General features: G+C 36.2%; 3 protein-coding genes across 13 annotated transcripts; 1 reads left to right on the forward strand and 2 right to left on the reverse strand.

The window, feature by feature from the left end:
* Positions 1 to 64: 64 nt before the first annotated feature.
* On the reverse strand, positions 65 to 3,085 carry LOC113492777 (prenylated Rab acceptor protein 1-like). Of its 3 annotated transcripts, none has more exons than XM_026870442.1 (7): positions 2,887 to 3,085; positions 2,261 to 2,363; positions 1,843 to 1,946; positions 1,660 to 1,744; positions 1,580 to 1,585; positions 1,294 to 1,402; positions 65 to 1,068 (listed from the first exon to the last, which is right to left on the reverse strand). In XM_026870442.1, exons 1-7 carry the CDS (start codon positions 2,955 to 2,957, stop codon positions 965 to 967), a joined length of 582 nt encoding a protein of 193 aa, XP_026726243.1. In that variant the 5' UTR covers positions 2,958 to 3,085; the 3' UTR covers positions 65 to 964. The 3 variants fall into 3 exon arrangements, with proteins under 3 accessions (XP_026726243.1, XP_026726240.1, XP_026726242.1); XM_026870439.1 differs by having other exon boundaries at positions 66 to 1,068; positions 2,866 to 3,085; XM_026870441.1 differs by lacking the exon at positions 1,580 to 1,585 and having other exon boundaries at positions 67 to 1,068; positions 2,866 to 3,084.
* Positions 3,048 to 5,225, forward strand: LOC113492778 (RNA guanine-N7 methyltransferase activating subunit-like). 9 transcript variants are annotated; one of them, XR_003400526.1, is made up of 4 exons: positions 3,199 to 3,465; positions 3,651 to 3,850; positions 3,924 to 4,089; positions 4,770 to 5,208. XR_003400526.1 is itself a non-coding variant. In XM_026870443.1 (4 exons), exons 1-4 carry the CDS (start codon positions 3,487 to 3,489, stop codon positions 4,795 to 4,797), a joined length of 498 nt encoding a protein of 165 aa, XP_026726244.1. In that variant the 5' UTR covers positions 3,472 to 3,486; the 3' UTR covers positions 4,798 to 5,208. The 9 variants fall into 9 exon arrangements, 7 of the variants coding, with proteins under 7 accessions (XP_026726248.1, XP_026726250.1, XP_026726246.1 ...); XM_026870443.1 differs by lacking the exon at positions 3,199 to 3,465 and adding an exon at positions 3,472 to 3,568 and having other exon boundaries at positions 3,924 to 4,111; XM_026870444.1 differs by lacking the exon at positions 3,199 to 3,465 and adding an exon at positions 3,472 to 3,568.
* Positions 5,199 to 11,567, reverse strand: LOC113492776 (TLD domain-containing protein 2-like). Its single transcript, XM_026870438.1, has 6 exons — positions 11,116 to 11,567; positions 9,498 to 9,616; positions 8,884 to 9,043; positions 7,899 to 8,055; positions 7,393 to 7,498; positions 5,199 to 7,192 (listed from the first exon to the last, which is right to left on the reverse strand). Exons 1-6 carry the CDS (start codon positions 11,287 to 11,289, stop codon positions 7,057 to 7,059), a joined length of 852 nt encoding a protein of 283 aa, XP_026726239.1. The 5' UTR covers positions 11,290 to 11,567; the 3' UTR covers positions 5,199 to 7,056.
* Positions 11,568 to 14,361: the final 2,794 nt, after the last annotated feature.

Genomic DNA, 14,361 nt, shown 5'->3' on the forward strand with positions numbered 1-14,361 from the left:
GTTACATAAATTCTTAAAAGTTTAATAATATACAAACTAATGTTTAATTTCATGATTAATAAATAATACATATAAAACAATGACATTTAATAATACATCTAAGTTTATCATAAATCACGATTGAAGTTGATTTCAATAAGATTTAATAAAATCGAACATTGTGTAAACCACACAATACATAAGTCATGAAAACCCAAGTTCTAGTAGTTAATTACTGGGCAAAGGATGTTAAATGTTTGATAATTATTTATAAATTACAGCCTCAATTTTTATTAACAGTATTCTATATTCACATTTTTACAACAAATTAAATGAGGTTCTTCTCTTCGCTTGTGGTACTGGTTTTATATTGATTATTCTATTTTTTTAAGTTATTGGAAACATTTATGAATCTGTATTAATAAAAATTTAAATTTGATTTCAAAAACAAATAGTTATTGCCCAAATAGTAGGTTACTGAAATACAACAAGCCATTAAATTACATTATAACAAATACATTGAAAATCTTGGCTTAATTGTAACTTGCATTAGAGCAATATAGGTAATTATTTTTATTACACCATATCAATTGCTTTGACTACATTACAAAAATAAACGATAAGTATTATTTAAGTACATACTTATACACTTTAGGAGAGAATGAAAACTGATTTTACTAATCCTCTTTTAGTTTTTGCACTGACTGCGTCACCCGGCCCGCCAAGTATTAAGCTAAAAAGTGCATGAGAGTTTGAAGGGTAAGACAATTCGGTCTTTGGTTAACTTTTGCTATGGATAAATATGTATGCTAATAACGAAGACTTCTTTTAACCAAAAATATTTAGTATGAAATGTCAAAATGACTCGCCAAAAGCATTATGTGTATTGCAAACTATTTGTCATATTCGAAGCGTGTCAGTTTGGTTCGTTAATACGGTGGGTGATGCGGCCGGGCGGTGGTAAGAACAGCGGCAGGTGGCCGTGTCACACCTGCTCTATCATGGGGAACTGCTCCGGGTCGTCGGAAGCCGGCAAAGCCTCCGCATCGAAGAAGCTAGCATGCAAAGCCACTACCGTAACAGTGGCGCCTGCAACACATTGCACATTTTAGGATAGGCGATTAACTTACAAGAGGTAATTAGAAAATTGTGTTTAGTAGCAAAATCTCTGGTGAGAATTATGAAAAAGGTACATTTATTACATTAACGCAATGGCGTAGTTCGCGCTGCTTTACCATAGTCTCGATAAAACACACTGCATATGTTTCAATAACTGATTTCAAAGTAATTATTTAGTACATCAGATGATCTCACCTAACACCCAAAATAGCACAGCTCCAGCCCCAGCAAGCCAGCATAAAGCCATGGAACCTGCTGCCCCTACTGCATACTGCTGTGGCTTAGTCAACTCCCAGCCACCAATCTAACAATGTTGTTGTAGAACAGATCTAATTAATAAAAGGAAGAAAAGAACCTAACACACAGGTTTAGTCATAGGTAAAGAACCTTACAGCTGTCAGTTAATATTTACACACTTATATTAATCATGAAATGAAACAATAAGATTAAGAAAACAAATAGTTACTCTGAATGAACTTACTTTTGGCTGAAACAACAAACCAAAGAATTACCAATTGTGAACTTGTATTTAATGTATGTTTAATCATAACTAATTCATACCTTCCAAGTATTGGGCCCTGATGTTAGCTTTCTATACCCAAAGAAACTGGCTACCATAGCAATCAGCAGAAGTGGAGTGGTTATTCTTGAAACAAAAGACAATAGGTGAATGTAGAAATATTGGATAGTTCAGCTTTTTGGACATAATCTAATAAATTACAAAATAAAAATTGTATAACTTACAGGCAATAAGCAAATAGTCCCAGAAACACCATCAGGTAATTGGCTTGAAAATATTCCACATTTCGATAAAATCTTCGGGACAGTCGAGGCAAAGATGGTGGAGCCTGAAACAAAAAAAGCTAATAAGAGGAACATTTTGATATAAAACCTTAGTTAATGTATTTAACATTTTTTGTTTTAACTTTTCATTCATAAAATGTCGCAACAGTTTATCAATGTGATTGTTATAATATATAAAATAATTTAATTCTAGTGTTAAAACTCATCTATTACGATTATCTTACTAAATAATAAATCAACTAATTGTAAATTGAAGAATATTTTACACATACTATGTACCGTTTGATTATACTGGCTATCTTAAGTAGTGTAATTTTATCAATTTAACAGATTAGGTATTTTGTAAGAGTATTCTTACTTTAAAGTTGTCAGTAGCAACAAATTGAGTCCATGGTCTGCGTGATGCAAGGACACCCATAAGCAAAGCTGGCCCAGCACCGCTGCGCACATGCTGAAGTAACCTGGAAGACGATTCCTAACAATTAGGAATGTAATTTAAACTTTTGATAAATCATTAAAATAACTTTGGTCTATAAAGAAGAAGAATTAATAGATGTATAGAAGGAAGGTTTGTTAATAGGAAATCATATGAAAAGCACTATGTGGTGTATACCTATGCCATTATAAAAGAAAATGATTGTTATGTTAATCATGTTTACAAGATAATGAAAGATATTGTCTTCAAAAATAATGCCGCACGGCGGTGAACAAGATTTTGCCATTAAAACATATCAAAACAATAAACTGTTATCAAAGAAATCAAATACGTTATAGACGCTAGTACCAGAAGAACAATTATTCGGCAAATGTAGTGAAGTACCTACTCCCTCACGCGTTCAAGATAAAATGAAGATTATGTTTATGGCGAGTAACCATATCATTGCGAACGATGTAGCATAAACAAAACAAATCACACAGCAAAGAAAACACCACGTAGCGAAAATTTGTTATTATAAGACTTACAATTCCACTTCATTGACATACTTTTGAAAACCTTTCTTTTCTACTGTAGCATTAATTTCTCCCGAAAGATCAATATTAACGTTTTCAGACATTTTGCAGATATCTTCAAACTGTTGTCTTTAATATATTTCAACCAGAACGATCCTAATTTACACGGCAGTTTGTCGGTACACAATTGTTCAATTTGTCATCATTCAATCAAGCAAAGCAAGTTATGATATAAATGTCAGTGTCAAATGTAAACTTGGCTTGGTATGAATATGAATGTAATTTTAATTTAATATTCAAAGAATCGCTAGGTAACTATTATATAGAAGCAACAACTTAAAGTCTTAGTTAGAGTTCTGGCCACCTTGAATAACAATGTTTTGCATTAAAAAGACAATTGCATAACGAAAAGACATACAGAAATATGTTTAGAGTTTGGAATAACAAAACGCTTAACCCACGTCATTGGTTAGATATGCCAATATTGCCAATCAAATTCAATCAATTGTCAAATCTCTAGCGATAATAAACAAATTGGCTAAATAGTATGCAGTGGAACAGTTAGTCAGGACAAGTGCGATTAATCAATTTATTTACTTGTTCTATAATAAGGTATTCACGCGTTTTTTAATAATGATGTCTAGTGTATTATATTTACTTTTTACTCTGGCATTTGTGACAACTTTTGGAGATGTTCGCTTGACTGTACAAGACGGTAGATAAATTACGTTGATCTAATTGTAGAAGCATTTTGGTTTTCATTTAATAACCCAAAGGTAAATTTATTAATATTTCAGAGTTCATATTATGCCGTTCTTGTGGCAGCGACCTGGCTTCCTCTGAATCAATAATTTCAAAGACAAGCTCGAGATCTTGGTACTCTTTCAATGATACTTTGTACTCTAAAGAGGTCTTAGTGCAAGTGTTCTCAACTAGTGTATTCTTCCACTATCCAGTGATATCCTTTAGCCTTTCGACTTGTGTACCTACTGGGGAGGTAATACATTTTAATGAATGTTCTATTTTTGCTCAATGTCTTTTACCACCATAATGCCTTACAACAATTTCAGTGGGAAGAAAGTACTTCTTGGTTTCCTGGTTACCGCTGGAAACCCTGTGTGTGCCCAGACTGTGGAGCCTATGTTGGATTTGTCTTTGAACCTATCAACCTTAGTTTAGAGAAACCATCAAAAACATTTTATGGGCTCATCATGACAACTCTTATCAGCGAAAGTTGTAAATATTATAATTTTTATAGGTGATTGTATTTGTGATAAGTTTATTGAATGTTGACATTGAGATCTAGGCTAGCTGTGGTATTATTTCATGCCTTGGCATCTATCATCATCTTGTGTTGTGGATATGGTTTGTTCTTGTCTTTATTCATATTTGGGTATCCGTTATAAAGTTCTACAACAGTTTACTGCTTGACAGTTCATTCTGTAATTGTTTCATAACACCATCATTGCATTTGGTTCAAGATCATTACTTTGCTCAAACCGGAACATACAATTAAGCTTAAAACTATCTTTGTAATCTGTATTTACGTGCAGAATATAAACTACGTGTGTACAAAGGTTTGTTTAAATCCATTCTGCTTCGGTGGAGTGAGTTACTGTTAATTGAAAAGGGATGTATTCTTTGTCTTTAAGACCAATTTCATAAAATTCATATTACACATCTGTCTCACTTGTTTAGGATTGAAAAAACCTGTTATATCACTATTAGTTGTGAAAATAATCTGTTTTTTATGCATCATATCTCGAATATGTATCCACAACTTAAGCCAAGGTCAAGTTTACCCAAACCTCTATTTACACAGTAATTTAAGATCGCATTTTATCACGTGCCTTTGACGCGCCCTTCATTTTCTTTGGAAACTTATATTTTACAAAGGCCAAACTTGTTTTTTTCAGTCCTCAACTCTTTGACTGTGTACCCTGAAGGTACATCTAACTAAATATGGCTGAATCATTGACAGCTGAAGAATTAGAATTCTTAGCTAAGTGTGAGGAAGAACTGAAAGATAGATTCACTGAGAAAGATGATGATTTTATGAAAGTGTACAATGAAGAGTTGTCCAAGCCACCCATACTTGACTCCTGGTGGATTCCCAACTCTGGGCGCCGCTTCGACCGACGCAACAACAGGCGGCACCATCCGTACGAGCGCCCCGACCACCGGGACCGTGGGTACGACAGGCGGGACGACAGGAGGGACCACAGGGGATACAACGACTACCACGAAGACTCGGGGCAGGGATACCGCCAACAACGACACAGATATCATTATTGACAACCATGTTAGCATCAAATTTGTATTATAATAAAAAATAAAACATTTTCTTTCTCAAAAGAATATATTCTCAATTATTATGGCTTGATTTACATTTTAACAACTTAGAATTACATAATAAATCATCACCGATAAAGTAATGTAGCTACAGCAACCGTAAGATGGAAACTATAACGGAATAAATAAATATTTTAATTCTCACTGCTACTCAACAAGTCTAATGATTATTAATTTATAACAATAATTATGCCGATATAATTTTAAAACCTAAGTTCATCTATTACATTCCTGATGTACACAAACAATAACAACGTCAACATATTCTGCATGAATAGACGCACGCGCTATATTTGATACTCCATCAACACCTGGGACAATTTTTGGTACTTGTACTTCTACCATCGATATAAACAATAGTTATTTCGCGTGGCCTGTCACAAAAATATATATATATTATATCTCATCTAATCTCATATAAGAATATGTTGTATATACAGTACACGAACAAAAATAATAAACAACGCCACTATACTGGCCACAGCGGTGAGAAGCGCGCGGCGCGGTGCTGGCGCGCGAGCTCACACCACACGATACATAATATGTTATACGACCAGATAGATCTGAGTAACATCATGCTAACGATTACTAAGCACAATGACGATTACATTCATCAAGCATTCTAAGATAACTATTTTAGTTTTTTTTTACTATTTATTTAATTAATAATATTCATATATTGGCTACTCATCTCTGTACTGAAGCGTCACATCACGAAAATAATCTATGGTTTCTTGAAAACTATTTGATTGCGTGTTCGTATCCCGTAGGCTATCGTTAACATTTAGGTATGACATCAATGACATGGATGATAAGGATATGTTAGATATTCACTAAACTGCGATCAGCACATCATGGTATGTAGGTAATAATCAGTGACAACGCTCCAATAAGTGAAAAAATGCAACCATAATAATCAAATCACAGTACAAGTGTAACATAATTATGCTCACTAACTTAATATTATGACTCAATACAATCAGACACGACAACATAACATACAAAATCTACACAAAATATTAATAAATAAAATATTTATACTGACAGTGTCACCGATCCTGCGCGGGCTTCACGCGAGCGGCTCGAGGCTCTCGGCTCCTTGGCAAGATTCGTTATAGCTTTCGCTTTGCCAAACACCACCAAATACCTCCGAAGCGAGTAATCAATCAATTTGAACAAGAATCACTTTCATAAAATTAATGCGTGTTACATTGCTCGATACTGGACACTAGTGGACGCGCCTTTAGTCGGCGCTAAACATATAGTAGGTATGTAATGATTGATTCGTTAATATATAAAGTTCTACATAACATACAGATTTTTATAGTTACAAATATGCCTTTAATTTCCTTAACAACAATGCACAATATTAATTGTATGAATTGACACGTAATAATTATCGGCGTGGGGCACGTCGCCCCGCCCGCCGGCGGCCGGGCCCGTCCAGACGCCTCCGTAACTTACACACAAATGACAATTGACTAGGATGAATGCTCCGGCTCCGCACTCGTATCCGAACACGCCTCTAAATTCGGAGTGGATGAAAACATTGGTCAGGTTTCAGTACATTTGACTAGAAATGCGCGTAGACGTTAATAATATTGTCTTCAGACGGCCGATCGAGGTCGGTCTGCGCCGCTCTACGTTTCGAGTCACAATGCGAGTACAAAATCGTTTTCAGACTCATCGATACTAAAGTCGAAAAGACTGACTTGTAAAAGTGTCAAATCTTCGTAGCAAATTTCATAAGATAATCTAAAGCTTATTTGTTGATTTGAAAGTAGAGTAGTGTAGCGCTATGCGTGGGAGGGCAGCGTGGCTGCGGCCCGGCTCGAGCAGAGGGCGCGGCGCTCAGATGAAGGTCCAGCACTCCATGATCTTGACGATGAAGTCCTCGCGCGTCGTCAGCGGCTCGTTGCCGTACGTCTTGCAGCGCTGCGTGCGGCCCAGGTACAGGTCGCCGTCCAGCCACAGCCCGAACTTGCCGCTGCGCAAACAGAATTCATTACATCAGTACCTGCGCTCTCAAATAGATTATTTACGTTGCTAATGAATACCTACAGCCTTGAATCTATAATAATCATTTTGTAATAGTAAAAACATTTATTTGCATACTGAGTGTTATATAAAGTACACGTAAGTTGAAGTTTGTTTATTTTCCTGTTAGTGGCAAATCGCGATACTTACTCGCCGGCGCCGATCGAGATGTTATCGTTGCTGCCGCGAATGAAGTACATGTTATCGCCAGTCCAGCCCCAGTACTTGAACTTAGTTTTTACGGGCGCTACTTGATCTGCAAACATAAAAAGAAACACAATAAGTAATTATTAAGAAAACACTAGAAATTTTCTGGTTCAAAATCTCCTTAAATATTTGTAAACAGGGAGAATGTCCTAAAAGACTGCGTCGATAGACTATAAGTCATATTCGTTCATTTACCAGATTATTTTTCTTAAAATAAACGACTCCCGCACTAAGGGATTTAATCCTTGTGTCGCGGGGGGTTTCACAAACATACAAGTCAAGTGGATCCAAAACGCTACACGACACACACAGTTGTTTTGGCGTGGTGACCTCAACCATCGGTGCAGGCAACCAAATTACTTCACTTAGGAATATCAAAAATGTCTCATAATTCTGCGGATATCGCTGAACTACTTTTCTGAATTGCTAAATAATATCTTCTTCCTTACCATCCTTGTCATCCTTGTTGTCTTCCTTGTCGGTGTCGGCGGGCTGCGAGGCCCGGCGCGTGTCCTCCACGGGCTGGAACGAGAACAGCAGCGACTCGCCGGTGCCGTAGAAGTGCTCCGACGGGTGCAGAGCCGTCGACGTCAGGGCGCCGAACACCTGCCAATGTATTATATGTATGTTACGAATATGTGTAGAGTCGTGATACATAGTAATGATGATGACTTTTTATGATAATTATTTAATCAATAAATAAGTTGTGATTATTAATTAATTAGGGTTGTTAAATAAGTAATTATAAATGAGACAGAATTATATAGTCTAAACTACTTCATCATAATTATGATTCTGGGGATAGCTTTGTAAAAGTTTACTAGTAAATAGTCAAATGGCATGGATTGGAGAGATCGCTTCAAACCAATGTGTAATTCAATCGAATGCTTCTGTATTGGAGACCAATTTTGCTTACGCGAATAGCAGACTAGAGATTTTCAAAAATTAAATAATAATTTGTTCCTCTGTGTGAACCCCGCTTATGCTCTTCATAGTAAAAAAAAATAAGCAATGCTACCACATAGTACTTCATTCCGAGGAATTTGTATGATTATTACGTTATACGGTAAAATCAATACAAGTAAAACAAACCGTGCAGAACGTGACGTAATATTTAAATTTAACGCTTCAGATTAATCGAGTAACAAACTGTAAGAGGAAAAAATACAAAAATAGATTTAAAATTAACAATGTATATTGTTTTATTAGGCACGTGCTTACATTGTTGAAGCTCCTAGAAAGAGGCGTTAGTGCCTGGGATCGCGGTATTTTGTATAGTCTTTCATGGTGCGTTCCCCTGATCGTACAAGGGAAGGGTGAAGCACTCCGGTGGTTACACCGGTAGGAGTCCACCCAAATACCTCTTCGGCAAACCCGAGGGCCGAAGAAGTCGATAAAGATTTCCGAGGCTTAGAAAAAGAAGGTTATGCTTACATTGTTGTCTGTGTCTTGTATGACGAGCAGTACGGGGCTGTCGACGCGCTGCATCTTGCGGTACATGGAGGCGAGCGAGAACCCGTGCTGACTCGTGCTGAACGTCAGCGACCACATGTAGCCCTGCGCGCGCGCCGGCAACACCGAGCACAACTTCTCTCTGGAAAATAATACACAACTTTGTAATGCAGTGTCGCTCAAAAGGTTAACATTATAACCATAATTATAAGCATATTTTAATAAGAAAACAGTAAGATTAAAGAGTTACAAAGTGCTCTAGAAGAACAGGGTAAATAAGTTCAGTAACTCGGGCGAACAAGATGTAACTACGAATGTTTTTAAGTTTACAATGCAGTGTTATAAGCACGCATAACGCTACAGTATGTGTAGTAGTGCCTCGCCGTACCAGTAACGGAGTTTTATAAATTACAAGTTGCGTTCAAACGTTGCAATCGGTGTTCTTACATGAGCATATTGTTGACCAGTATAATGCTCAAATGTAGCCCCACCTAAGTAAAAAGTCACCCTGAGGTGAAGTCTTTGTGGTTCTCAAATAAACATTTAAAACAAAATATCGTTTATGAAAGTATATGCTATAGAAGTGTTGTTATTACCTGTGTTCCATGGTGAATACCTCCGAGGTGCCGATGAGGTCGGGCGGCGAGAACTCCATGTCGATGGAGGCGCCCGACGAGTATAGCGCGCGGCGAAGCTCATCGCTCATCGACAGCACCTATATAACACACATACTCGTTATAACAAACTATACTCAAACATCAACGAATTAATACTCAAAATCAATTCACAACCTTTTACAATAATGTGTTTATATCTATCAAATGAAATACAGGAAATAGATAGGTCTTTCTGTCCTTTACTTTTTTTGTAATCTTAGAGAGAAAGTTACCTAAAATTCAAAGGTTTTTGGGAAAGAAATTTAAGGCTTTGCAGAAAAAAAGAGAGAATTTTTGAGGTAATTGCAACAGTTGTTGATTGATTTGCAATCACTAACTGAGTCGATATCGCAACATTCGTAACAGCCACGTATTAAACTTATTGTTTTATGATCGGTAATTTGATAAAATTTACGTAAAACGGCTCATAAACAAAAACTGGGCTGATTAGGTAATATCAATGTAACATTCTTTCAGAAGGAAAAAAGTAATTTTGGCTATGTAGTGCAAGGAATTTCAAACAGCTAATTTGTCTACAAGATCCAGTAATCATAACGGGGACTATTTATATTTTATACGATCTTAAAAAAACATGCTGAAAATGGTATGTACAAATGGATACTGATATGAAAAAGTTTTTGCAATGATTAGTGAATGATAATAATATCACGGTGTCGCCGCTTTTTATAAGCCTCAATACATCTTTGAAACGGCAACACTGAGAGTCTTACCACAAAAAAGGTTTTTACACACATACAATTCTTATTTTATACGTTTTTGTAGTAAGACGGTGGATGTATGACAGTGGCAAGTCGACAAGATGCACTAGCAGGTGACGCATTCCCGAGCTACAGTTCACATTCAACATTCACAGTGAACAGTGCGTGTTCGTGCGCACTACTCCAACTAATAGTATTATAATACACAGCATTGTATCCAATAACTTCCTTAATAATATAATCTAGATAAATATTATTTTGTTACTATTAAGAAGAGTGTCAATACAAACTAGAATGTAGAGACTATACAAGTCAAGACACTACAGATGGTGATATTTACAGAAGAAGGTTCTAGGTTCAAGAAAAAATACGAGCACATTTTTAAGTTACAGTCAAGTATAAAAATACATACAATCAATTTAAAAAAGAACTAATTTATTTGTCTATTTATATGCATAAACTATGAAGCACGTTTGACATCAGGTGGCACCGTCTTAAGTAGGTAAAACAAGATAATTGCTCAACACAGCTTGTATTGCAATGTTAATTGGGCAACGGAATTTAAATCATTCTAATAAAACTTATGTCATAATTAAGTAGATGTTTCTCGAATTCTTTAGTTGTACGTTTCGCAAGGCTCGCAGCGAAAGACCTCTTAAAACTGACTGACCCCGAGTTTCTGAAAGGCTGTCCGATTAAACTAGTTGTCAAACACAATTAATGAGCCAAAACCGGACTTAAAATTTTGGGAGATATTAATGAACTTTTTTTAATTTTGTTCGGCATTTGGGAAACTAGCCGCTAGTCCCTATAGTAGCCCGGTGCATGTGAGTCCTCACCTCGCATATGGAGTGTATGGTCCCGCGCCTGCGCGCCGCGTGCCCCAGCGTGCCCCGGTCGCACACCGAGTGTATCGTGCCCCTCCTCCGCATCGATGCATTAAACATTATCATCTCTATTTTCCGCACCTTAGCCGCGATGGTGCGCGCGAGTCGACGTAGCAAACGTAACATTATTATTTTATCAATCGATTGATATGTATTTAAGTCGTCGTTATTGTTGTATATGGTGCAATATGTTGAGGCGGAACCACGGAGATTTATTGGTAACAAGTACTTATTCACTGCTTCTAGCTAATGCGACGATGCGCTAAGGTTGAATCCCAACGGGGGACATTTTGTATTTGTTATCTTATTCCCATAAGCTCGATTGAAGACTAGAAATTTACATGACCTGGGTGTAGGCCCTATATCATGCCAGTCAGAGCGAGTGAATGCATTCGCGGCGTTGGTCTGAACTGACGAATGTCGTTGCCTCATCCTATAAGAAATTTCGTCACAGTCTTAATCTATTGCCTTTATCTTCAGCTAAGCTCGAATGTGGTTCAACAATATGTGGATTAGAGTCGGATTACGGATTTACTGCGGCAATTAAATGGCAATAAATATCTCCTGATAACAATCTTTTGAATTGAGGGTTGGGCCAATGAAAGAAATCGAATACGTGAGCGTCACCAATACTTAATCGCGAACTCATTTAGTAATACCATGTCTACCTCGTGGTCTATTAAAGGCATACTTAATATGATAACGGTGTCGAAGATGACCAAAAATATTGTTGTTTAAATTTAAAGAAGACAGGAAAAGAAAGTGAATCATTTATATGAAAGTGTGACACAAATCTGAATATCTGAACACCAGAACACGCGATCCGTGTGACATCGAGATGAAAATGTGCAAATGGAACTAGCATGACCGCTTCTAATACACAAAATATCCAATCATTTCTTAAAACAAAACAAATATCATTCCACGAAAAAAATATAGATAAAATGTATGTAAAAGGGTAAAATAAGACTGGTAGGAAAAGGGAGCGAGGCTAAACTGTTACAATAAAAACTTGCGCGTTGGCAGCCAGGACGGCAATCCTTCATCAATGTCCATTTATAGGGTCTGACAATTATATAACATCTATGGAAAATGAACCTTAACGTATAATTAACTCCGTCTATATTATGAAAGTGAATAAATGGGTTGGTTTATCGAGGCTACTGTTATTTTTTCTATCTCTACTAATTTAGTTAAGATTACGAGTTTTTTTTATTTATTTTCGAATAATTATTAATAGCCCACTTTCACTAAATTCAGTCTTGCACACATGAATGCATCTTTTTAGATAATATCGTATCAATGAATATTGTACTGGTCAAAGATGAATATGGTACACCTGCAGGCTCTATAATAGCTCTGTACAAAATTGAAGAGCAGATTTATATTAAAATTCTCCAATATCTATAATAGCCCTTCTCCTAATTCTAATTCTGTTGCCTCAGACAGGACTCACAATGTTCCAAATCTATATCCTTATGTGACACCCACCTAAGTGATAGCATTTAACGTATCGAGTATTGAGTAAAATGAATAACGTATTACGTGAATGGGTCATAGATGAGAACGTTGACAGACAGGTTTTCATTTTTTCCTGTTATAATCATCGAGAGTTAGTTTATTCTAGCGTATACCTACTCCAGCCTTAATATAGATGTTCAATAAAAAGATATCGATATAAGTCCGATGATCTTTTGATTATCGAAGTCAATGTAACGCATTGTTTACGTAAATATGTTTATATTTAGACATTTAATATAATATATACATATCATTGTGACATATCAATATAATACATATTTATTTTGGAATTGAGATTTTTTGGCACGGTTCTTTTTTTGCCAATAAGATGACAAGTTCTACTGTAATAATTGTTATACAACTAAAGATTGGTAATGAATGGCTTGGCAACGATTAGATAAATATTATTTATTTTAATTTATATGTTGTATAATCCCATAAACAAAACAATGCAAAATACATGCATCATCAACCGTATCGAAAACGTTATTGTAAGTAATGCAATTTAATCCGAAACACATTTATTTCTGACAGCCGAAGAATGATTACAAACATTATCTAGACTAGAGTTACAATATTGACTAACAAGTGGCAAGAAATAAAATTACCTCATGAATATACAATGATATAAAAACAAAGCTCGCACGGTGCCCATACATGGTGTTTCATGATCCGCGCGGCCCCTACACACACATATCTGGAGTACCGGATTATAGAGTGAATTAATCTATTTTCCTAGACCTTGTTTATTTTATACCACAAAGCTGCTGACCTCCTTTACTGGTGGAAAATTTGATGTTTACGAAATATGGAAAACTCCTCTGTTTTCCATATTGGATGGTTTAGCTACGATCCTTTTGAATGCACGGACCGACCAGCCGAGTGCTTGAGGCCATTACGCCAAACCCACCTGGACGTGATGTGTCGCTGTTTCAATCCCGGTACGCCAAGATTTTTGTGTGACCCAAGAATGCTTGTCCTAAGTTAGGGTGTCTTTTTGCCTGCACTTGAATGTTTGTGAACCCCCCGCGACACAAGGATCAAATGCGTTAATGCGAGGCTCATTTAAAAAAATCTAAACGAATAGGTTTTATAATTAACGAATAAACGTTACACGAATAGTTACAATTCGGAAGAAAGTGTGTTTACTATCAACTAATATTATTAAAAAGAATGTTAAAAAGTAATCTTAGCTTTGTCAAACAATCTTATCGGTGCATAAACAACAATTGGTCGGGGAACACGTGGCGGGAGCCTATGCTGGACATTAATGTTGCTCACGCGATAACGAGAATCAGTTTTTCAATAGAAACGATCGTGGGGCCTACAACATGCCTGATATAGGTGTGTAAAAACAGATACCGGTTATTTTTTTTTTTGCTCTCATATACGCAGCCCAATTGGAATGTGTAGTTTCTTACGAGATTTGATCATGAACAAATTAAAAGACGGTAAGAAATTGTAAAGCTTAGTTATGTTTGGACAAAAAAGTAAACCTTCAACTCATACGCATTGGAGGAAATGATAGATCGGAAACAACGTGTACGAAAAAATATATATTTTAACTACTAAACATAATTAGGCAATGGGTTAAACAGTAAGGAAAACCGAATTTGATTTTTTTCCTATAAATGACAATAGAGACCCATGTTCACCCAGAACCGAGTTAGGTATATC

The sequence above is a fragment of the Trichoplusia ni genome, chromosome 4 (assembly GCF_003590095.1).
Source record: "Trichoplusia ni isolate ovarian cell line Hi5 chromosome 4, tn1, whole genome shotgun sequence".
Lineage (NCBI taxonomy): Eukaryota > Metazoa > Arthropoda > Insecta > Lepidoptera > Noctuidae > Trichoplusia > Trichoplusia ni.

What these genes read in the sequence shown, in the direction of transcription:
- LOC113492777 (XM_026870439.1), bottom strand. Translation starts at nt 2,957, where the DNA reads ATGTCTGAAAACGTTAATATTGATCTTTCGGGAGAAATTAATGCTACA. An exon ending in TTGCTACTGACAACTTTAAA is followed by an intron (nt 1,947 to 2,260) that starts GTAAGAATACTC and finishes TTTTTGTTTCAG; the next exon opens with GCTCCACCATCTTTGCCTCG. An exon ending in GGACTATTTGCTTATTGCCT is followed by an intron (nt 1,745 to 1,842) that starts GTAAGTTATACA and finishes TTTTGTTTCAAG; the next exon opens with AATAACCACTCCACTTCTGC.
- LOC113492778 (XM_026870443.1), top strand. Translation starts at nt 3,487, where the DNA reads ATGATGTCTAGTGTATTATATTTACTTTTTACTCTGGCATTTGTGACA. An exon ending in TCGCTTGACTGTACAAGACG is followed by an intron (nt 3,569 to 3,650) that starts GTAGATAAATTA and finishes TTAATATTTCAG; the next exon opens with AGTTCATATTATGCCGTTCT. An exon ending in AAATATTATAATTTTTATAG is followed by an intron (nt 4,112 to 4,769) that starts GTGATTGTATTT and finishes TGTTTTTTTCAG; the next exon opens with TCCTCAACTCTTTGACTGTG.
- LOC113492776 (XM_026870438.1), bottom strand. Translation starts at nt 11,289, where the DNA reads ATGTTACGTTTGCTACGTCGACTCGCGCGCACCATCGCGGCTAAGGTG. An exon ending in CCATACACTCCATATGCGAG is followed by an intron (nt 9,617 to 11,115) that starts GTGAGGACTCAC and finishes TGTGTTATATAG; the next exon opens with GTGCTGTCGATGAGCGATGA. An exon ending in ATCTCGATCGGCGCCGGCGA is followed by an intron (nt 7,193 to 7,392) that starts GTAAGTATCGCG and finishes CTGTTTGCGCAG; the next exon opens with CGGCAAGTTCGGGCTGTGGC.